The sequence below is a fragment of the Antechinus flavipes genome, chromosome 4, assembly GCF_016432865.1.
Source record: "Antechinus flavipes isolate AdamAnt ecotype Samford, QLD, Australia chromosome 4, AdamAnt_v2, whole genome shotgun sequence".
In the NCBI taxonomy this organism is placed as follows: domain Eukaryota; kingdom Metazoa; phylum Chordata; class Mammalia; order Dasyuromorphia; family Dasyuridae; genus Antechinus; species Antechinus flavipes.
In genome coordinates, this window is record NC_067401.1 from 356,302,909 (window position 1) to 356,326,255 (window position 23,347).

The 23,347-nt window shown below is 35.2% G+C and overlaps 1 protein-coding gene across 1 annotated transcript in view; it reads right to left on the reverse strand.

Moving 5' to 3' along the window:
• Positions 1-650: 650 nt before the first annotated feature.
• C4H6orf118 (chromosome 4 C6orf118 homolog) overlaps positions 651-23,347 on the reverse strand; it is a 73,614-nt gene continuing 50,917 nt past the window's right edge. The window contains exons 9-11 of the mRNA XM_051998084.1: positions 22,418-22,471; positions 16,558-16,619; positions 651-856 (exon numbers count right to left, since the gene is read on the reverse strand). Of these exons, the coding sequence (XP_051854044.1) occupies positions 796-856; positions 16,558-16,619; positions 22,418-22,471 (177 nt within the window). The 3' untranslated portion in view covers positions 651-795. The remainder of the gene's footprint in view (positions 857-16,557; positions 16,620-22,417; positions 22,472-23,347) is intronic.

The window sequence follows — 23,347 nt, forward strand, 5'->3', positions numbered from 1 at the left end:
ATAGGTTAGCCTCTAAGAGTTTCTGAAGTCCCTTCTAATTCTTAGATTCTGGAATTTTGTGATACAATCCATACTCCTAAAGTTCTCCACTTCCTGAAGGTTTTCAGTTTGAATCTTTTAATCCCAAAGTTCTTAATTTAACTTATTACTAGTATTATTATATGTGAAACTCCACAAAAGAAGTGATTGCCCAGATATCTGAACTTCAAGACTTTAAGATAAAAATGCAGTTCAATTTTGAAATAGGTGTTTTCCCCTGTGTTTATTGAATAGTCTAGGAGAGGACCATGGAAAAATATTTATATATTCTTCTAGCAGAAGCTGTTTACTCTGATACTGTAATCAGGGAGGACCAAGGAAAAATATTGATACATTCTTCTAGCAGAAGTTGTTCACTCTGATACTGCAACCAGGGAACCACATGAGGATCAAGATATCAATTGTAGAAATTATATTATTGTCAGGTTTTATTAAATGCAAAAATCTGAACTTGAACTAAGCACATTTTACATTTGTGTTCATTTTCTTGTAAAAATTATGCAAAGTATTTTTCCAAGGAAAAGTTATTAAAAGATTCTATAAATACAACATTAGAAATATATAAACAGAAAAAATTCACAAAAATATTTTACAACTTATATACGTATAAATTCCTGTTTTAGTTAGAAAATACCGAATTTGATTCTAAGATAAACAAGAAAAGGGGGCCAAAGTGATTTAATTTGTATGTTTCAAAAAGTCAAGGGTTTGTTCATGAGATCATTCTTCATGTCCACGTATCATTTTCCCAAGTACTCAGTAGAATTCTTCCGTATCTTCAGAACTTATAAAGTCATCAAGGAAATCCCAAAATTTCCTTTAAATGGACAATTAAAAAAAAAACTCATTAGATAGGAGGAAATGTCTTGAAAATAAAAATATATTTCAATCTTAACATTTATTTTTGAACATCTTATTTTGAATTGAGTATTCTGGCAATACCCATTCATCTTTATCTCTATAGGCATCTTAGTTCATTTATACAATAACCCAGAAAACAAAGATTTTTTTACCACTAAAAATACTCTCCTGAGAAAATAGTGTGATATAATAAGAAGATACTAGGATTAAAGTCTGGAAGCTAAGATTCAAGCCTTGGCTCCATTACTTTCTAGATTGACAACCATGTGTCATTTATATAGATTAGTGGAACCAGAATCTGGTGTTGTCCATTAAGACCTGTGTAATCATGGACAAGTTCTTTCTTTTATCAGGGCTTCAATTATTTCATTTTTTTTCAATCATAGAGTTTGATATAACATTTTCTAAAAATCCTTTGAATCTGTAAAAAAAAAAAAAAAAAACAAACTTTGGAACTTGCAAAATTCTTTATTAAAGGCTGAAATCCCTTAATGGAAAGTAAGCCCTATAAGCTGACAGAGCAATAAGGTCCTATCTCATATTTTTATCTTATATGGTCCCCATCCAGCCCCCATTAAAGGTAATGCATATAAATTATATAGCCAAGTGCTTATTCCAAGAACAAATTACCCAGGAGGCACCACCAATTGAGGGACAGCCTAAGGGGACTTCTGCTATCTTCCACCTACTCTTGCTCTTTGAAGATGAAGTATGTCATAGGAGATGGAGAGCTGAACTTAGTTGCAGGAAGACCTGAGTTCATATCTCACCTCAGATACTAGCCTGTGTCACCTGACCAAGTCACTTTTCTGTCTGCTTCACTTCCCTCATCTGTAAAATGGAGGTAATAATGGCACCTACAACCTAAAGTTGTTGTGAGGATTAAATGAGCTGATAATTCTAAAGCATTTTTTAAAACCTTAAAGACACAAATTCAAGTATTTCTATTAGTTATTATTTACCCCCCCCCAAGATTCATCACAGTTAAATTGCACTTGAAATCAGTAGAAACCTGTTTGAAATCCACCTTTGATTCTAACTGTGTGACCAGTTAGCTTCTTAACCTCTTCTCACTTAGTTACTCATTCTGTAAAATGGATTAATAATATCTTTTGTTATCACTATATGGAATTGTTGTGAGGAGCAAAAGAAGTTAATATATGTTAAATTCTTTTCTAAACATTATGAAGTATTATATAAATGTCAGTTTTCATTATTATTACTATTAAAATCATTTTGCACTCTGCATCAAAGGACCAAAAGATCTTTACTTTGCCATTAGTAATCTGGGTGAATTTAGGTTAATCACTTCACCTATCTGATTTCAGTTTCTCCATTTATAAAATAAAGGGGCTAAACTATATGACCTCAAAGGATCCCTTCCAGATCTAAGCTATTATTATTAGAGGTTAGCACACTATAAATGAAAATGTATTAAAGGGAATGGAATAATTTGCACCTTTCATACCACAGCTTTTATTATGGTTTTCATTTCAAATGGCCTTTCTCTTTCAGATCTCATCCTTATTTTCACAAGATATTATCTGAAAAAGGTCAATCAGGTCACACTACAATCAGAGCCTATTCTCTATATATCCATCTGCCACATTTGTTTCTCCAATCACAAATATCTGCCAACAATGAGGCCATTCTGTTTTCATTCATCTGCCCAAACTTCACTTCCCAGGTAACGATGGGATAAACAAGCTGAATAATTGTATATGTTAGTGTTCTATCTGTCCATGGACAAGTTGCTATCATAAAACAAAAATATGGAAAACACTCATTTTATTCTAGGACTTACTTTGAACACCTTTTAATATTTTCATGATTGTTTTGAGATGAATGCTGATTTGAAATCTCCACAAAATCCTGTTTTGATGCCCCTTCCTGGCATTAAACTCTTAAAAGCTATGCCCCTGAAAAATGCTATAAATATGGCTCCAGCAAAAGAAAAGACTGAGTCCATTTTCTGAAAACCAACTTAGTTATATATATATATGTTTGTGTGTGTTTGTGTGTGTATGTGTGTGTGTAAAACTAGTAGACTGGTTTCCTAATAGTAAGTTCTTTATTGTTGTTGGTAACGGGAATCCAAAAAACAAATAAAAATTGAAAATGGCCATCAGTTCTATGCAGTCCATTTATGCTTCTGCAATGATGGTGAAAGAGTAGGAGAAGGGGAGGAGGGGCTAAAAATTATTTTCAGACTAGAAAAAACTTCCATGTAACTCTTGTTGCTCTAAATGTGAGACCCTTGCTCAATGATCAGTGCCTGGAAATGTTGCTAGAGGACTTGAATTGTGTTAGGAAACCTGAAGAAAAAGGGAGATTGCTTTAGTTATTGTATATCCCTGATTACATGGGACAACCCTCATTTCATTAGAAAAATATACTTCTATATTTGAGGATTATCATTAGAATGCATGTCCAGTTTGGGGTTCAAACAATATAATCCTGTAATTATGCCTTCTGTGGTTTGGAAACCATACCATTCTTGAATAGATTCCCTTTGAAAAGATTATTGTCTACTTAAATGGCTCATCCCCTGAATCAAACATCAACTTTTTAATGTAAAATAATGTAATGCAGTATGTAAGCTTGAAAGGAGGAGAGGGGAAAACTTGTGTCTGCATGTTTGCAGCATAGTCTACTCAGTGGTCCTCAAAGTGTAGTCCAAAGAATTGTTGGGGTCTCTGAAACCCTTTCAGAGGGTCTACAAATTCAAAATTATTTTTTTATTTCTAATATAGTAAATAGCTATAAATATAACCCATGTGAACAAAAACTCTTTGAACGGATCCTCAATGGTTTTTTAACAACATAAAAATACTGAAAACAAAAGTTTGAGAACCACTAGACAGAATATAGGCTATCTAGATTGGCCTACAAGAATAATAAATATATTTGAAGATGCTTATTTCTATGTAGAAACACCTTATTGGGCTTGGAGGCTAGAATATGTGTGTGTGTGTGTGTGTGTGTGTGTGTGTGTGTGTGTGTGTATTTTATATATATATTAGGAAGGAATTCTTCACAGTGAATTCTGAACCAAAAATTTGTCGTATAAAAGATTTTTTTTCTGACTTGATAATAAAAGTCTTACAATACTAAACAAATTAAATTTCACTTATTTATACATTTAATGAATCTCTTTAATGATACATGGCCAATTGCTATCATTGCTATACTGCCTACGAAACCATCTTTGTCCATAATACATAGCTATAAATGTATGTAATGTGGTTTAGTATGCATGTGCTTTCTGAAATAGCTGTGATATTTCTTATATTTTTGATTTTCCATCTTTTGTGAGTTTCATATGCTGATGAACTTGACTCATTCAATAACAATTTGATGAATTGCTAGAAACTCTACGACATTTATGGAATAATGGAACAGAATATATGAAAACAGAACTATCTCAAAAATTAGGGATATATAACCATAGCTTTCTAAAGGTAACTTCTCTGATTCAATATTCTCATCAGATCAGCTTTTGATTTTAATAAAAATGACTTGTGTTTGTCTTATTTTTTTTTAAAGGATTTAAGTAGAAATATAATAGTCTTTGGAGAGACAAAGAAAGGATTTGGGAAAATGAGTTTTATTATATAAACAAAAGCTACAGGACATATTATTTCACAGCAATATTTTCTCATTATTTATTGCAATACTAATGTGACATATTTGCAAAAAGACCATTAGGAAACTGCTGCAATTTATTCACTGATGTTAGCTGCTGAGGGCAAAGTGGTAGAAAAATTCTATGAAAAACTTTATAAGATTTTCCAAATCAAATCAATATATATTCTGATACTTGGTGACTTTAATGAAAAAAAAACTTAAAAGGACAGGGAAATATATATATGTACACACACACACACACACACATATATGCACATATATACATATATGTAAAATTATGGCTCAGGAAAGATGGAAGAAGCCAAAGATATTGCAAAAGTCTCATACCTCTATATTATGGACACTTTCTTCAAAAAAGGAATTGCTAAATTCCTAAGCACCAAAATAATACCAAGAAAGATGAAGTTACATTATAACAGATAGGAAAAGAATCTGTTTGAGAGTATGAAAGGACCAAAATGTAACTTAACTAAAAGATAAGATCTATAGAAAAAAATCAGACTCTGTTAATACCAAAAGGCAATCAAGGAAACATCAATAACTACTGACCTAAACTACCTGACTAAACTACTACCTATGTAAAATCACTTTGAGGATCATCTGTATCTAAATTGAGGGCATGGCTGCTGAGGGTATTAATAGGAAATAAGAAAGCTTCTGATATTCAAAAGAGGATCACTTCTTTACCACCTCACAACTGACTGGAAGATGGAGCAAATATATTATTGTTTATGGAATATGAAAAACCATCTGACTTGGTAAAATAAAATGCTGCCTTATAGGACTTTTTACCAAAAAAAGAAGAAGGAGGAGGAGGAGGAGGAGGAAGAGGAGGAGGGGGAAGAAGAGGAGAAGAAGGAGGGAGAGGAGGGGGAGGAAGAGGAGGAAGAGGAGGAGGGGAAGGAGGGGGGGAGGAGGAGGAAGAGTGGGGGAAGAGGAGGAAGAGGAGGAGGGGGAGGAGGGGGGGAAAAAGAAGGGAAGGAGGAGGGGGAGGAAGAGAGGGAGGGGGAGGAAGAGGGGGAGGAGGAGAAGAAGAAGAAAATGTCTCCTCATCCTTATATAAAGATCAATCAAGATTTCTTGGAAGATACAACAACAGAAATAATTTTTGGTTCAGTAAAGCCCTACAAATAAACATCTGGAAAAACATAAAACAATACTCGCCAAAAGTATTTACTATTGTGACAGAGGAACTATAGTGTAGGGTTCAACTTGGAGAAGATGTAAATGGGTGAGGTTTTCCAGATATCTGTGTTTGTGGATGCCATTGTATTGATTTCATCAAGTTACTATAAAGCTTCCTAGAAGATTCACTAATAAAGGGTTTGGCCTGTCCATCCATAGCAAAGACAAAATGGATAAAGAATATCTATCACTAAGATTTCATCAGGTATCTGAAAGCACACCCTATAGAATTCATGTAATAGTATATATGTTTAAGACAGATAATAAAGAGAGAACAGTAAACTAAGTCCAGAGTTGAAAAGGAGAAAATCAGATTGACTAACTTTCTGGAAACTGTAAACATTTTTAAAGACTTCAAGCTTCCAATATCATCCAAAATCTTTCTTTTCAATATTTCGTAGTGATATTTTATTGTAACAGCAAAATCAGAAACCCCATTACTTCTAAAAAATTAAAGATGAACATCACACAGAAGTCAAAGAAAAGACGTATGTTAAATACAACCAGCTGCATCATATAACCAATGAGGACTCTGAAGATCAGTAGTCAAGGATATCTTCAAGGAATTATAGGGGGGAAAAAATAAATGGGCAGGTTGTGTGGCAAGGTAAGAACTATCATTAGAATTTTTTTTTCTTTTCTTTTTTTTTTTTTTTTTGCCTTTTTTTTGCTGAGGCAATTGGTGTTAAGTGACTTGCCCAGGGTCACACAGCTAGGACTTTTTAATTGTCTGAGACCAGATTTGAACTCAGATCTTCCTGACTTCAGGGCTGGTACTCTACCCACTGTGTCACCTAGCTGCCCTACTAGAATTTTTAAATCTGGAACAAATTAAGTTGAGTGGAGATGGAGATGAAGAGGAGCTATAGAATAAAGTCTGATCATGAATATATAATCTTGAAGGGTAAGATTCCCCAAGAGTATGGCAATCACTCTAGCCAGGAATGGATGATCATTCAAGTACAACTGCTATCTGGTAGTAATCTGAGTGGAAGATCACAATGTTCAGGAACGACTGACTGCCATAGTAGCAATGGTCTGGAGCAAAGACCTCTCTAGTTAGCCTTGCTATAACTCCTAGAACCACAAGATCCTCACATTTCCTCGATTCTTTCCTATTGTGGCCTACAGCCCCAGAAGTCCCAGGTAGATGACAATTATAGTGGAAGTTGCATAAGTCTATAGATGCCATTCAGAGTAACATGTCTACTGGGAAATTCTGGGTATTGCAGGGAAATGGTAATTCAATATGGGAGTATATTAGAGATTATGAAGTTCCTAGCTTTTTACAACAATATTGCAGCTTTAAAATGATGAAGGCACCTTTTAATTGGCTGCTGAGACAGAGAAAATGATTCAAGGAGGCTTTAAAGTGAAAGACAGCTTCTAACTTAGACACTCATGCTCTCACTCTCTCGGATGCAAATTATAAGCCATGGAGCAAATGGATGGACTATGCTCTTCCCCCCACCCTTCTACAGCATGAAATCAACTAGATGAGCTTAAATCTTGGTCCCTGGAGGTCTTTTCGGCTTTGTGTTTCCAAGACTGGAGGTTATCTAATGAGTTCAAGAGATCCAATAAGTGGAAATAATTTCCATCAGGAGAAAGAAGAATATCCATCAGCAAGAAGATTGGCCCAAGTCTAAACTATTCTGCCGTCAAACATATATAAAGAATATCTATTGCCAAGATTTCAGCTGGTAGCTGAAAGCACAACCTATGGGGTTCATGTAATAGTATGTATGTTTAAGACAGATAATAAAAAGAGAACAAGGAGCTAGGTCCAGAGTTGAAAAGGAGAAAATCAGACTGGCTCATTTTCTGGAAAGGAAGGGCAGGGCTAAAGTTAAATATAAAATAAGTAATAATCAATCCCATGAACTGCTTTATATACTGAAATAGTTTAAGTATATCTCCTAGAGACTTACATGAACTGATGTTAAGGGAAATGAGCAGAACCAGGAGATCATTATACATGGCAACAAGAAGATTATATGATGATCTATCCTGATGAATGTGACACTCTTCAATAATGAGATGATTTAAGTCAGTTCCAGTTATCCAGTGAAGAAGAGAGGACTGTGAGAATTGTGTGGACCACAACATAGCATTCTCACTATTTCTATTGTTGTTTGCTTGCATTTTATTTTGCTTCACTTTTTTTTTCATTTTTTTAAACTGGTTTGATTTATCTTGTACAGCATGATCATTGTATAAATGTGCATGCATTATTTAATTTAAGGTATATTTCTACCATGTTTAACATATATTGGATCACTTGCCATCTAGGGGAGGGCAAGGGGTAAGTGGGGATAATTGGAACACAAGGTTTTGCAAGGGCTAATGTTGAAGAATTGTCCACACATATGTTTTGAAAAATAAAAAGCTTTAATAAAAGAAAAAAAAATTAAGTATATCTCCTACAAATTGCAACAGTAATTTTAAGATAAGTTGCCAAGAAATATAATTATATGAGTCTTCAACATTTAGCATTACTTTGATGTATAGAAAATAAATATCTATGAATATCTGGTTCATATTGTACATTAAGGACTTTTTTTAGTTCTCTCTTTTTTAGGAGCTGAATCCTAAGCTATGGGTAAATCTTTCTTAGGGAACTGGAGGGGAAAGTAACTGTAAAATGAGAGAAAAGTGAGATAATCTCCTTCATTAGAGAGTCTGTCCCAGGACAGAATCCAGTCCAAATAAACAGAATATCTTAAGAGCAAAAGGCAACTTATTAGAGAAATGAGTAGAGTAGTAGGATGCTTGTCCCAGAATCAGTAGCAAAGGTTGAGTTGTCTATTACAGCCATCCCAGGGAGCAAATTCTTAGAAATTTCTTGTAAATTCAATCTATAATGCCACATATTTTACCTTACATGGAATAAAATTTGTTTTAAAAAAAGACTGTTTTCACAGTAGAAGGAAAACTTGGTTATCTACTTTGAAGAACTTTGTGTGATTAAAACTTTGAGTTACTTTTATAATGAAATGCACATGTGTTATAGTTAAGAGTAAAGAAGTAGAATAGGCAAAGACATGTTTTAAACCAGATTCATAGATTTAAATAGTCACAAAAAATTAAAATTAGTCTGTATAGTAAAATAGCAAAATATATGTCTGAGTCTTAGCAGTCATTTGATAATCTTTTGCTTTGATGGATTTCAGCAATCCAATTAACATTCTCTCCCTCTTTTTGGACAATTTGGAGAGAGAAAATTTTTTGAGTGTTAGAAGATGACAAGGGGGAAAGTGCCATACAAATGTAATAATGATCTTCTTTGATCAGAAGACTATTAAATTATTTTTCCCACACAAACTGATGGAATTTGCAGGAGGTGCTTGGTCAGAGGTTCAGTCACATCCTAGTTTCTCTGTAAAAAGAAACATGCCCTAATTGACAGTTATAAGAATTGCAAGCTGAAATAGTAAAGAAAAACAGATGCAGAAAAACTTCTCAGATCTCAAGAAAGAACTACTCTTGGGAGGGGAGATTTCTCTTTCCTTACTCTCCCTTACTTCCGGGATGCCTTTTAGTCCACAGCAAAATCAGGCCTAATTAATCAAAGTACAAGAGGGCAGAAGCATTGTGATATGAGAGCAAAAGGCTATTGGAAATTGAGTAAACAAGAAATAGAACCAGTAGGTCCAGATGAGGCTTTTAACCAACAGAGATGCTTCACATTGGGCAAGCAGGCACAACGAAGTAAAATGAGTCATCTAAATCTCAAAGTTTCAGAGACAAGTCTTGCTGGTCACATGTCTTCACTATGTATAGACTTCTACTGGTGTATCTTTCTATCTGTGCTCTTCTTCCCATTGATAGCAGACGAAGAGTTTTCAAAGGATAAAGCTACGAGTGAGAGTTCAGTGGACAACCAGATTCATCTTCATCTCACACTACTGTGGTAGGTGGCTGGGCTCCTGCACTTCCCCCACTGAGACCAAGCTGGTCTGAAAGACTCACCAGAAAGCTAGCCGAGCCCCAAGAGAAGGAAACAAGAGATTCATTCCATCTCTGTGCTGGCTCTGGAGGCTGAAGAAAGCATAGGCAGAGGCTGAAGGACAAGACCTTTGGATTTGGCGACATTCGGAGGGCTCTAAGCTAAACCTGGCTGCGTTTTGAGAAGAAAAAGCTCACCACAGATCATCACACGTTCCTGCTGTTACTATGTACAGTATATTCCTGGTTCTGCTTGTTTCGCTCAGCGTCAGTTCATGTAAACCTTTCCAGGCCTTTCTAATCAGCTTGTTCATCATTTTTAATAGAATAATATTCCATTACCTTCATGTACCACAGCTTGTTCAGCCCTTCCCCAATTGATGGGCATCCACTCATTTTCCAATCCTTTGAACCGCTACCGATATTTTTCCACACGTGGTTGGATTTTATCCTGGACTAATTTTCTTATTATGTACCATTAATAATTGCCTCTACTTTAACTGTACTTTCTGGTTGACTACTAAAAGCTAATTAATTAAATGGGAGGGGTCATGAACCCATAGTTTTAAGCCTGGTGACCTATAGGGGAAACCTTGAACCTCAGGTAGATTATTCAGATGGATAATCCAAAGGGTGTGCTATACTAGTATTCATTAAATGAATTATGGTTATAAGAAGAAAAGAACCAGAAAGCATGTGATAGTTGTCTTAATGTTTGAAGGACCTTGAGTAATTAGATTTGTCCTAATCTCTTACACAAGGAAGAAGTAAAAACAATAGATAAAAGTTGCAGGATACATGTTTGGGGCCTATAGAAAGAAAGGAGAGAGACACAGAGACAGAGAGACAAAGACAGAGAGGCAGAGACAGACAGAGAGGTGAAAAGAGAGAAGGGAGTGGAGGGAAAGAGGGAAGGCAAGGAGAAGAAGGGAAGGGAAGGAAGGAGATGAGGTGGGGAAGAAGGAAGGAAGGAAGGGAGAGAGAGAGGAAGGAAGTAGGACAGCTTCCTAACAATTAGAACTGACTCAGGCAGAAGGGATAGGCACACCAAGAAAGCTTTGGCTACCTGAGAAGTAAAAGGAATTGATCGTGAGGGAAATAATGTGGAAGGATGAGGAGTAGCTTTTCATGGCAAAGTCCAGCTGCTCTATACAAGTTTGTCTAGGGCTAGTTCTAAATAAAAGCTATTTGTTAGAGTTGTCAAAAAAAAAAAAAAAAAAAACTGACTCAGGAGGTAATGACTTTATTTTCACTGAATGCCTTTGAGGAGAGACTGAGGGATGTGAGTAGGTAATACTGTAGAAAGAATTTTTCTTCATGTGTGAGTTAGATAGATGATTTCTGAAATCTTGTCCAGCTCTGAGACTCAGTGATTAATTGAACTGAATTAATTTGGTGTTTTAGACAGATTATTAGCAAACCATGTGAAAGACTAATCCAAATAATAATGAAAAATTAAATTTAAAAACTCCATTTTCACGTCACCCAAAGCAAATTGGGAAAGATGACAAAAGACAGAGTCAATGATGAAAGGACTATGGGAAGACAGATAATGTTGATACACTGAAAATGAAGGCATTTTTCTTTTTATTGGAAAGCATTTTATAATTCCCAAATCCAAAGTACTTTTCTTGCCCCTGTTCTTTCTGGACTACTTTGACACATTTGACATTGTTGATCACCAAATCCTTTTAGATATTTTCTCTTTTCTAGGTTTTCATGACAATTGATCTCTCCTGGTTCTCCTCTACTTGTCTGAGTGCTCCTTTTCAGATTTCTTTGCTGGACTATCATTAGCATTCCATTTGCTAACTTTTTATCTTCTAAGGTTTTATCTTGAGTACTTCCCTCTTTTCATTTTGTATTATATCCCTTAATCTCATCAGCTCACAGAGATTCAATTATCATCTTTATGCAGATGGGTTTCTCAAACTACATCTCCAATCCTGGTTTCTCTTCTGAGCTTTAGTTCTGCATTTATTTTTCAGATGTTTCAGTCAAGTCCAACTCTGGATGACTCCATCTCGGGGTTTATTAACAGAGATAATGGAGTGGTTTGTCATTTTCTTTTCTAGCTCATTTGAAGTGTTCTCAGGTTAAGTGACTGGCCAATGTCATACAGTTTGTAAGTGTCTAAGGCCAGATTTGAACTCAGGAAGATGAGTCTTTCAGACTCCAGGTTCAATGCTATGATTCATTACACCATCTAACTACCCACCTGTATTCTGAACATAGAACTATGTGCAAAATCAGTCTCTTATGCAATCAGTTTGAAATGACCCCATGTTTTGACTTTGGTTATGTACTGCTAGCCTGCAGAAAAGGCTTTAATCCCCTATTCCTTAATGATTAATCCCAGCTCCAAATTCAGCTCCAAATTCCTTTAAATAATGGTTCTAAACAAATTTTAGCACCTCAGAACACCCAAAAAGACTGAGGAGAACATTTTCCAGCAGCAAAGGTCTGTGATACCAGGATGGAATACCAGTTTGCAGTTCCAATGCAGGCTGCACCAGCATAGCTCCAACTTCTGCCCTGGCCCCATGTCAGCAAGGTGGAACTTCTGAACCAGCAGCTGAGGTGGAGGCTTCTGCACTTCTCAGCCCAGAAAAACCAAGAAGAACTTGGAAGATCAGCTGGGTCCCTGGAAGAGCTCCAAAGGGACTTTGAAAATCAAGTAAGAGAAATAGAGTAAAAATTAGGAAAAGAATTAAGAGTGCTGCAAAAGAAAATGCAAAAAGCTAATAAGGATGCCCTAAAATGCAAAATTGACCAATTGAGAAAACTGATGCTAAATGAAAGAACCAAGGGAACATTGTACACAGTAACAACAAGAGTATACAATGATAAATTTTGATGAACATGGCTCTTTTCAACAATGAAGTAATTCAGTTCCAATTGTCTTGTGATAGAGATTCCTATCTGCACCCAGGGAAAGAACTGTGGGGACTAAGTGTAGATTACAGTATTATAGTATTTTTACCTTTTTTTGTTGTTGTTGCTTGCTTGTTTATTTGCTTGCATTTTGTTTTCTTTCTCATTTTTTTTTCTTTTTGATCTGATTTTTCTTGTTCAGCATGATAATTATGGAAATGTGTAAAGAAGAATTGCACATTTAACATATATTGGATTACTTTCTATCTAGGGGAGGGGTGGGAGGAAAGGAGGGAAAACATTTGGAACAAAGTTTTGCAAGGGTACATATTGAAAATTATCTATGCATATGTTTTGAGCAAAAATCTTTAATAATAATAAGTGTGTGTGTGTGTGTGTGTGTGTGTGTGTGTGTGTGTGTGTATTTTTGCTGAGGCAATTGGGGTTAAGTGACTTGCCCAGGGTCACACACCTAGGAAGTGTTAAGTGTCTGAGTCCATATTTGAACTTAGGTCCTCTTGACAACAATAATAATAATTTTTTTAAGAGTCTGGACATCATATTTCAAGAAATTATCAAGGAAAACTATTCTGATATTCTAGAACTAGAGGGCAAAATGGAAATTACAAGAATTCACTGATCACCTCCTGAAAGAGATCCCAAAAAGAAAGCATTCAGGAATAGTATAATCAAATTCCAAAACTTCCAGGTCAAGGAGAAAATATTACAAGTACCTAGAAAGAAACAATTCAAATATAATGGATCCACAGTAAGAATAACAGAAGATTTAGCAGCTTCTACATTAAAGGGCCAGAGCACTTGGAATATGATATTCCAGAGAGCAATGAGCTAGAATTACAACCAAGATTCACCTACCCAGAAAAACTGAATATAATCCATCAGAGGAAAAGGTGGACATTCAATGAAATAGAAGATTTTCAAACATTTGTGATGGAAAAATCAGAGGTTACTGGAAAATGTGATTTTCAAATATAGGACCTTTGGAGAAGCATGAGGAGATAACTAGAAAATTATCTTTACATTTCTACATGGGAAGATGATACTTGTAATTCATTAAAATGTTCTCATTATTAACGGAGTTAGAAGGAATATAGACAGATAGAGGGCACAGATATGTGTTGAATATGAAGGAATATCTTTTTTTTTTTTTAATGATGAAATTAAGGAGTAAGAGAGGAAGATACTGGGAGAAAGGGAAAGGGAGAAGTGGTCTGGTACAAATTTTCTGCCATAACAAAGAGGCAAGAAAAAGCTTTTACAATGGAGGGGTAGATGGGAAGGAGAGGTTGAGTGAGAGGACCTTACTTTCATCAGAACTAGCTTGAAGGAGAAGTAGTATACATATTCTATAGGGGTATAAAAATCTATCTTATCCTGCAGGAAAATAGGAGCATAGTAGGATGTGGGAAGGGGGAAGGTGAAAAAAAGAGAGCATATTGGGAAAGGGAATAGTCAGTACCAAAACACTTTTGAGGAGGGACAGGATGAAAAGAAATAGAATAAATGAGGGGAAATACAGTTAACAATAGTAATTATAAAAAGGAATTTTCAAATATGTTTCTTTGATAAGGCCTCATTTTTCAAACATGGAGGGAACTGAGTCAAATTTATTTTTTAAAAAATTGAGCCAAGCACCAATTGATAAATGGAAAATATGATCTGTGCCCAAAGGGCTAAAATTCATGCATATCCTTTGACCTAAAAACACCACTACTAGGCATTAATACTAACAGAGATTTAAAAAAAAAAAAAAGGAAAATGACCTATATGTACAAAAAATATTGATAGCAGCTCCCTTCTCAGGGCAAAAAAAAAAAAAAAAAAAAAAAAAAAAAGAATAGAAATTGAGGGGATGTTCATTGATTAGGGAATGGCTCAATAAACTGTGATATGTGTTTGTGATGCAATATTATTGTTCCATGGGAAATGATGAGCAGGATGCTCTCTGGGGAAAAAAAAACCTTCAAAGAACTCCATGAACTCAAGCACAGTCAAATATATTGTATACAAAGTAATAGCAAAGTTCTGGAGTGACCGGTGTAAACAGCTTTACTATTCTCAGTAATACAATCATCCATGATAACTCTGAAGGACTTATGATGAAAAATCCTAACCATACCCAAAGAAGGAACTGGTTATATCTGAATAGAAATTGAAGTTTTCTTTCCTTTTTCCTCTATCCTCTTTCTTTTTAAAAACTTTATCTTGAGAATTTTCATTTTCATTAGGGTAAGAGATCTATGTTTTCTTTCACAACACAACTTTTATGGAAATGTTTTATGTAACTTCATGTGTGGTTTCTTAATTGTGTGGGGGGATAAGGGAGAGAATCTACAACTCAAATGCAAAATTCTTTTGTTTTAAATGCAACAAGAAGGAAGAAAGGAAGGAAGGAAAGAAGGAAAGAAGGAAGGAAGGAAGGAAGAAAAGAAGGAAGGAAGGAAGGAAGGAAGGAAGGAAGGAAGGAAGGAAGGAAGGAAAGAAGGAAAGGGCCATGTCACCCTCAATTTACTAACTCTCATGATTCCTTCCAGTATCAGATATTAAGTCCTTTACTTGGCATTTAAAGCCCTTTCTAACCTGAGTCTTTCCTTCCTTTCTAGCCTTCTTGCATTTCACACTCCTCTATATACTCTCCTACAGCTAGATACACATATGCAGTGCTGTGGGAAGAGTGAGCACCAGGTGTGGAGTCAGGAAGACCTGAACTCAAATCCATTCTTAGACATTACCTAGCTGGGTGACCCTGGGTAAGTCACTTAACTCTGTTTGCCTCAGTTCTTCAAATATAAAACAGGGACACATTGGAAAAGGAAATGGCAAACTGTTCCAGTATCTCAACCAAGAAAATCTGTTGGAGTTACATAGAGTTGAACACAACTAAACAATGAATGTATTCTACTCTTCCTTGTACTCTATAGCTACAATAACCTATGTACAATTTCTTACTTATGCAACACTCCATCAACCATTTCTATATTCTTGTACTGGTTATCCTTATGCATGGGAAGCTCTTTCTCCTTCTTTCCCCTCCACCTCTTAGCTTCCCAGACTTTTATTAATTATCAGCTCAAATCTCATCTTATTCAACACTACAGTCTACTTCTCCCCAATTCCTAAGGAGGTCTTCTACCCTTAGATTACTTTTCATTTCCTCTGTATGAAACAAATATATTTGATTATTTAAATATTGTCTCTTAATTGAATCAGAGTCCCTGAGATCAGGGAATGTTTTTTGGGAGTGATCTCTCTCTTTTTTTCTCTTTCTGTCTCTCTCTCTCTATCTATCCTTAGAACCTCTAACCGCATATCCCAAAGCAAGGATTTAATAAATGCAGGTTTATTTCAATATGTTACCTACAACACATTTATCAACAGTGAAGCAAAAGTATCTAAGAAATGATAAATATATGCATATATCCATCCTGGTATATGTTATTACAGGACAGGAACTGACTCTTCAAGACCCATTTGGGGTATTCTTGGCAAACATACTGGAGTAGTTTGCTGTTTCCTTCTCCCACTCCTTTTATAGAAGAGAAAATCGAGGCAAACAGAGTTAATTTGACAGTTAATAAGTGTCTCAAGCCAGATTTGAATTTAGGAAATTGAGTTTTCTTGATTCCAGATCTGGCCCTCTATCCACTGCCACCTAGCTTCCTACAATAAATTGTAGTGTGGTTTAATTTATTTGTTTTTTTTTTTTTAAGCTTACAATACTTTATCTTATTTGATCTTTTCCTAACAATTTTATGAATGAGATGCATGTATTATTATCACTTCCATTTTACAGATAAGAAACTGAGACCCAAAAAGGGTTTCTACTTTTCCACATAAAAATCCAGAATCATAGGCAGGTTGTGAACCTCTGTTAACTTCAAGTACATTGCTTTTAGCATGGTCTAATTCAATATTATGTCTAATTGAACTGTTATAAAAATATTTTACTATCATTGTTTTCATTAAGTTATTCATACTTACTGCTGCTCTTCCCGGCTAACTTTATACATGTCAAGGTTTTCCTTGATTTTCATTTCCAAATCCTACCCAAAAGGAACCAAAAATTAATAATTGATTCAGTCAATCTTGTATAAGATCAATAATTCAATCCTATCTTTCTTTTTAGAATACTTATGCTATCTTCTGCTATTACATATTTATATATGAAAAAGCACATATATATTATAAAGGGAAGCACATATATTACGCTGATTAGAGACAAGGTTAAGAATATGCCTGTTCTCCACATTATTTGACAAAAATTGCTGGGAAAATTGGAAATTAGTATGGCAGAAACTAGGCATTGACCTACACTTAACACCATACATCAAGATAAGGTCAAAATGGGTTCATGACCTAGGCTTAAAGAATGAGATTACAAATAAATTGGAAGAGCATAGGATAGTTTACCTGGCAGACCTGTGGAAGAGGGAGGAATTTATGACCAAAGAAGAACTAGAGATCACTATTGACCACAACATAGAAAATTTTGATTATATCAAATTGAAAAGTTTTTGTACAAACAAAACAAATGCAGACAAGATTAGAAGGGAAACAATAAACTGGGAAAACATTTTTACAGTCAAAGGTTCTGATAAAGGCCTCATTTCCAAAATATATAGAGAATTGACTCTAATTTATAAGAAATCAAGCCATTCTCCAATTGATAAATTGTTAAAGGATATGAATAGATAATTCTCAGATGAAGAAATTAAAACTATTTATAGACATATGAAAATATGCTCCAAACCATTACTAATCAGAGAAATGCAAATTAAGACAACTCTGAGATACCACTACACACCTGTCAGATTGGCTAGAATGACAGGGAAAGATAATGTGGAATGTTGGAGGGGATGTGGGAAAACAGGGACACTGATACATTGGTGGTGGAATTGTGAACACATCCAGCCATTCTGGAGAGCAATTTGGAACTATGCTCAAAAAGTTATCAAACTGTGCATACCCTTTGATCCAGCAGTGTTTCTACTGGGCTTATACCCCAAAGAGATATTAAAGAAGGGAAAGGGACCTGTATGTGCCAAAATGTTTGTGGCAGCCCTGTTTGTAGTGGCTAGAAGCTGGAAAATGAATGGATACCCATCAATTGGAGAATGGTTGGGTGAATTGTGGTATATGAACGTTATGGAATATTATTGTTCTGTAAGGAATGACCAGCAGGATGTACAGAGGGGATTGGCGAGACTTACATGAACTGATGCTGAATGAAATGAGCAGAACCAGGAGATCATTATATACCTCAATAATGATACTGTTTGAGGATGTATTCTGATGGAAGTGGATCTCTTCGATAAAGAGATCTAACTCAGTTTCAGTTGATCAAGGATGGACAGAAGCAGCTAAACCCAAAGAAAGAACACTGGGAAATGAATATAAACTGTTTGCATTTTTGTTTTTCTTCCCGGGTTATTTATACCTTCTGAATCCAATTCTCCCTGTGCAACAAGAGAACTGTTCGGTTCTGCACACATATATTGTATATAGGATATACTGTAACCTATTTAACATGTAAAGGACTGCTTGCCATCTGGGGGGAGGGAGTAGAGGGAGGGAGGGGAAAAATTGGAATAGAAGTGAGTGTAAGGGATAATGCTGTAAAAAAATACCCTGGCATGGGTTCTGTCAATAAAAAGTTATTAAAAAAAAAAAAAGAATATGCCTGTTCTCAGCAAACTGAAAATTATGGGCACATAAATAAGGGAATGGGTGAAGAAAATTTGTTTTATGAATAAAATGGAATATGATTTGGCCACAATAAATGAGGAAAAGGATGGTTTCAGAGAAACCTGAGATTTATAGACAGATGCAGAAGAAAATAAGAAAACCAAAACAATTCTACAACAACAATATAAAGATAAATAACTTTGAAAGACCTAAGATTTCTGATCAATACAATAATCAACCATGAAAGAACTGAGGATGAACTATGATAATCCACAATCTGACAGAGCTAATGACTTCAAATTGGAGAATGATTCCCACAATTTTGGGAATGGACATTTTGGATATGGGAATCTGTTTTACTTGACTGTTTAAATTTGTAATAAGGATTTTAGTTTTTTGTTTGCTTTTTAATAAAGCAAGTGCAGGGGAAGAAAATAAATGCTTGTCACTGAAAAGTTTTAAATCAAATTTATTAAAAAAGAACACATCCATTAATTTGAGGCTACACTACAACTGTTTTGGACTGAAATAGTCAGGGTTGGTTTCAACAATACAATTCGACTTCCTTTTTTATTTTATTATGCCTTTCTTGTAGTTGATTTCCATTATTTACATAGTTATAAAAACTAGGCAAAATTTGATTACAATTGTACATGTTGTCATTTAATAGTTATAGAAGAATAGAAAAATCTAAATGGAATATTCAGTGATAGTACATATGCCATGCTGGGTCACTATTGTTAGGAGCTGTACCTCTCTCAATCCCCTTAACCCACAATCCAATCAGATTCCATTTACCTGAAAGCTACATGTTAGCCATTCTTAGAAACCCTTTCCCTGTCTTAAAAGGAAATTCTACGGAGTTATATGGTTCAGGGTTACCTCTGGCATCACAGTCTCATTACCAGAGATTCATTTCTTCTACTGATGAGTCCTTCCCTTTCTCTCTTGATTCCTGCTTGCTTGCCACCTACTTTGTTTTACCTCCTAGTTTTTATGCTCTCCATGGTCTTGGCTGCTTGCCTAGTTTCTGACCTGCTGCTTGTCCTAATTCTCATTACTTACATGTGTCCTGACTCAACTTGTTTATTTAGTTTGCCTGTGATGCTTCTGTTCCTTCAGTGTGTAACCTTGGCTTCCCGCCTCCTATATCGCCCACACACTGGTCTGACAAAAGCAGTGATCCATTAAAAATGATCTCATTGTCTCTGGCAAAAGCACCAATGGATGCTGCTGGAGCATTTGGTTACTTTCCATGACATCAATTAGAAAAGATTAGGAATATAACTTAGCAACCTTCAATAACCACCTATAATACCTTATAGACTATTTCTATAGGTACCTACCTGTTCTTGCACAACCTTTCCCCTGTGTAGTTCATCCTTCATATACTACATCATTCATTTATCAAAAACCTTTCCTAATGTCAAGGATAAAATGTAAATTTCATGTCTTCAAGTTTAAGTCCTACTAAAACCTGGCTATGCGCTATACCAATCAAACTCCCAAAAAACTACTTTGATAAATTAGAAAAAATAACAACAAAGTTCATATGGAAAAACAAAAAGTCAAGAATTTCAAGGGAATTAATGAAAAAAAATCAAATGAAGGTGGCCTAGCTGTACCAGATCTAAAATTATATTATAAAGCAGCAGTTACTAAAACCATCTGGTATTGGCTAAGAAATAGACTAGTTGATCAATGGAATAGGTTAGATTCAAAGGACAAAACAGCCAATAACTTTAATAATCTAGTGTTTGACAAACCCAAAGACACCAGTTTCTGGGATAAGAATGCATTATTTGACAAAAATTGCTGGGAAAATTGGAAATCAGTATGGCAGAAACTAGGCATTGACCCACACTTAACACCGTACACCAAGATAAGGTCAAAATGGGTTCATGACCTAGGCATAAAGAATGAGATGATAAATAAATTGGAAGAGCATAGGATAGTTTACCTCGCAGACCTGTGGAAGAGGGAGGAATTTATGACCAAAGAAGAACTAGAGATCACTATTGACCACAACATAGAAAATTTTGATTATATCAAATTGAAAAGTTTTTGTACAAACAAAACAAATGCAGACAAGATTAGAAGGGAAACAATAAACTGGGAAAACATTTTTACAGTCAAAGGTTCTGATAAAGGCCTCATTTCCAAAATATATAGAGAATTGACTCTAATCTGTAAGAAATCAAGCCATTCTCCAATTGATAAATGGTCAAAGGATATGAACAGACAATTCTTAGAGGAAGAAATTGAAACTATTTATAGACATATGAAAATATGCTCCAAATCATTATTAATCAGAGAAATGCAAATTAAGACAACACTGCGATACCACTACACACCTGTCAGATTAGCTAGAATGACAGGGAAAGATAATGGGGAATGTTGGAGGGGATGTGGGAAAACAGGGACACTGATGGTGGAATTGTGAACATATCCAGCCATTCTGGAGAGCAATTTGGAACTATGCTCAAAAAGTTATCAAACTGTGCATACCCTTTGATCCAGCAGTGTTTCTATTGGGCTTATACCCCAAAGAGATACTAAAGAAAGGAAAGGGACCTGTATGTGCCAAAATGTTTGTGGCAGCCCTGTTTGTAGTGGCTAGAAGCTGGAAAATGAAAGGATGTCCATCAATTGGAGAATAGTTGAATAAATTGTGGTATATGAATGTTATGGAATATTATTGTTCTGTAAGGAATGACCAGCAGGATGAATACAGAGAGGACTGGCGAGACTTACATGAACTGATGCTGAGTGAAATGAGCAGAACCAGGAGATCATTATATACCTCAACAACGATACTATTTGAGGATGTATTCTGATGGAAGTGGATCTCTTCGATAAAGAGAGTTAATTCAGATCAAAGATGGACAGAAGCAGCTACATCCAGAGAAAGAACACTGGGAAATGAATATAAACTGTTTGCATTTTTGTTTTTCTTCCCGGGTTATTTATACCTTCTGAATTCAATTCTCCCTGTGCAACATGAAAACTGTTCGGTTCTGTACACATGTATTGTATCTAGGATATACTGTAACCCATTCAACATGTAAAGGACTGCTTGCCATCTGGGGGAAGGGGTGGAGGGAGGGAGGGGAAAAATCGGAACAGAAGTGAATGCAAGGGATAATGCTGTAAAAAATTACCCTGGCATGTGTTCTATCAATAAAAAGTTATTAAAAAATAAATAAATAAAACTTGGCTATGACCTACTTTATTCTGTATGAACTCAGCTATTACCAATACTACAGAAAAACCTTAAGAAGTATTGACCAAAGTTTTTAAAAATGACAAAAGAAAAGAAAAGAAAAAGAATTCCAGAAAACAAGGGAAGATTTGTATTAATTTATTCAGAATGGAATGTACACAAACAAAAAAAAATACACACTACCACAATAATGCAAACAAAAAGAAGTCAAACACTAAATAATTGAGGGGAAATGGTCTTTGATAGGGTACAGTAAAAATAACTACTTCATAACTAGGAGGTAGAGGACTACTATGGCAGAATACTGTATACATTTTAACATGAGTCGCTATAATGGGTATTTTTGCTTAATAATAATTCTTTCTTACAAGGATGAATCCAAAGCCAAAGAGAGACAGGCAGAGATTAGGAATGGAAAAGTTGATGCTAAGCATTTGGAAAATTAATCAACACTAGCCTTCTCAAAACCACTGTATGCTTCACCACAACCTCTGACCCTCTTCTCCACTTTGTATTCTCAGACCAAATAACTGGTTTTGATTTCTTATTGCCAATAGTGCCTTGTCTATCCAATGGTCCCAACAATGTTCTCCTTGGAAATTATCCTACATCAAACTAGACCCTAACCCTGTACCAAAATTTCCCTGCTGAGATTATAACTCACCCACAGAGATCATTTCTACAAAGAGCAGTGTATAATGATTACAAGATTTTCTTCCTGAAAATCTAGGGCTCTTCAGCCCTATAAGAATAGTTTTTAACTATTTTCCCCTAAAGTAAATTACCTTATATTTCTCCAAATTAAAAATTAGAATGGTTAATGGCTATGGATTTTAGACAGAAGACAGAAGAAAACAACTAGTTGATAATGTACAAAAAGAAAACTCTAGAGGAAACTTATCTCAATATAATGCTAAATCCAAAAGAACTCACCATTATTTTTTTCTTTAAAATACCATTAACTGTCTCCAATTTAGTAGCTTCACCCTGAATAAGAAATGAGGGAGGAAAGATTAGATATCTATTTAACAAAGACTGTTACTTTAGAAAAACATGAGAAAAGTGCTGCTGTCTTAATGTCCTAAATGCAAGCAAAATAAATAAATAAATACATTTCAGCTCATATAAGGCAGAAGCTAACCAGTGGTATTGTTTTCCTATGCAAATATCCTACCACATAACTGGAAAACTACATATGACTGATTATATCTTGAAGTTTAAAAGAGGTGAATAAGGATGCCTAATACCACCATGGAACCTTTGACTCAAAAACCTATTCTAGAGATATGGGTCTCTTTTATTTTTAAGTATTCTAAAACAGAAAACTCCACTATTACTTTGGGAATTCAGTCCCATTGAATAAAAGCCCTTCGTGAAAAGAAAGAAATTTTCATAACTAATGTGAGTATCTGATCAAACATATCCAACCAATTTTTCTTTTTCCTTATTTCTTTGTTGTTATTCAGTCATATCCAACTCTTCATGACCCCATTTTTCCTTTTGGAGGGGCAAAGAAGATTGAACAACAAAAATGTTATGCAGCTAGGTTGGCTAGTTAATAGAGTACCATCCTGAATTCAGGAAGACTCATCTTTTTGAGTTTAAATGTGTCCTCATACACTAACTGTGTGATCTTGGGCAAGTGATGTAAACCTGTTTACCTAAGGAAGGAAAGAAGGAAAGAAGGAAGGAAGGGAAGGAAGGAGGGAGGAAGTGAGGGAAAGAGAGAGAGACAGGAAGGGACGGAGGGTGAAAAAAGGGAGGGATGAAGGAATGAAGGTAGGAATTACAATTAAATGGGGAACAAGAGGGAGGAGGGGAATAATCATTTATTAGCCAGTTACTGTATGCCAGGTGTTTTAC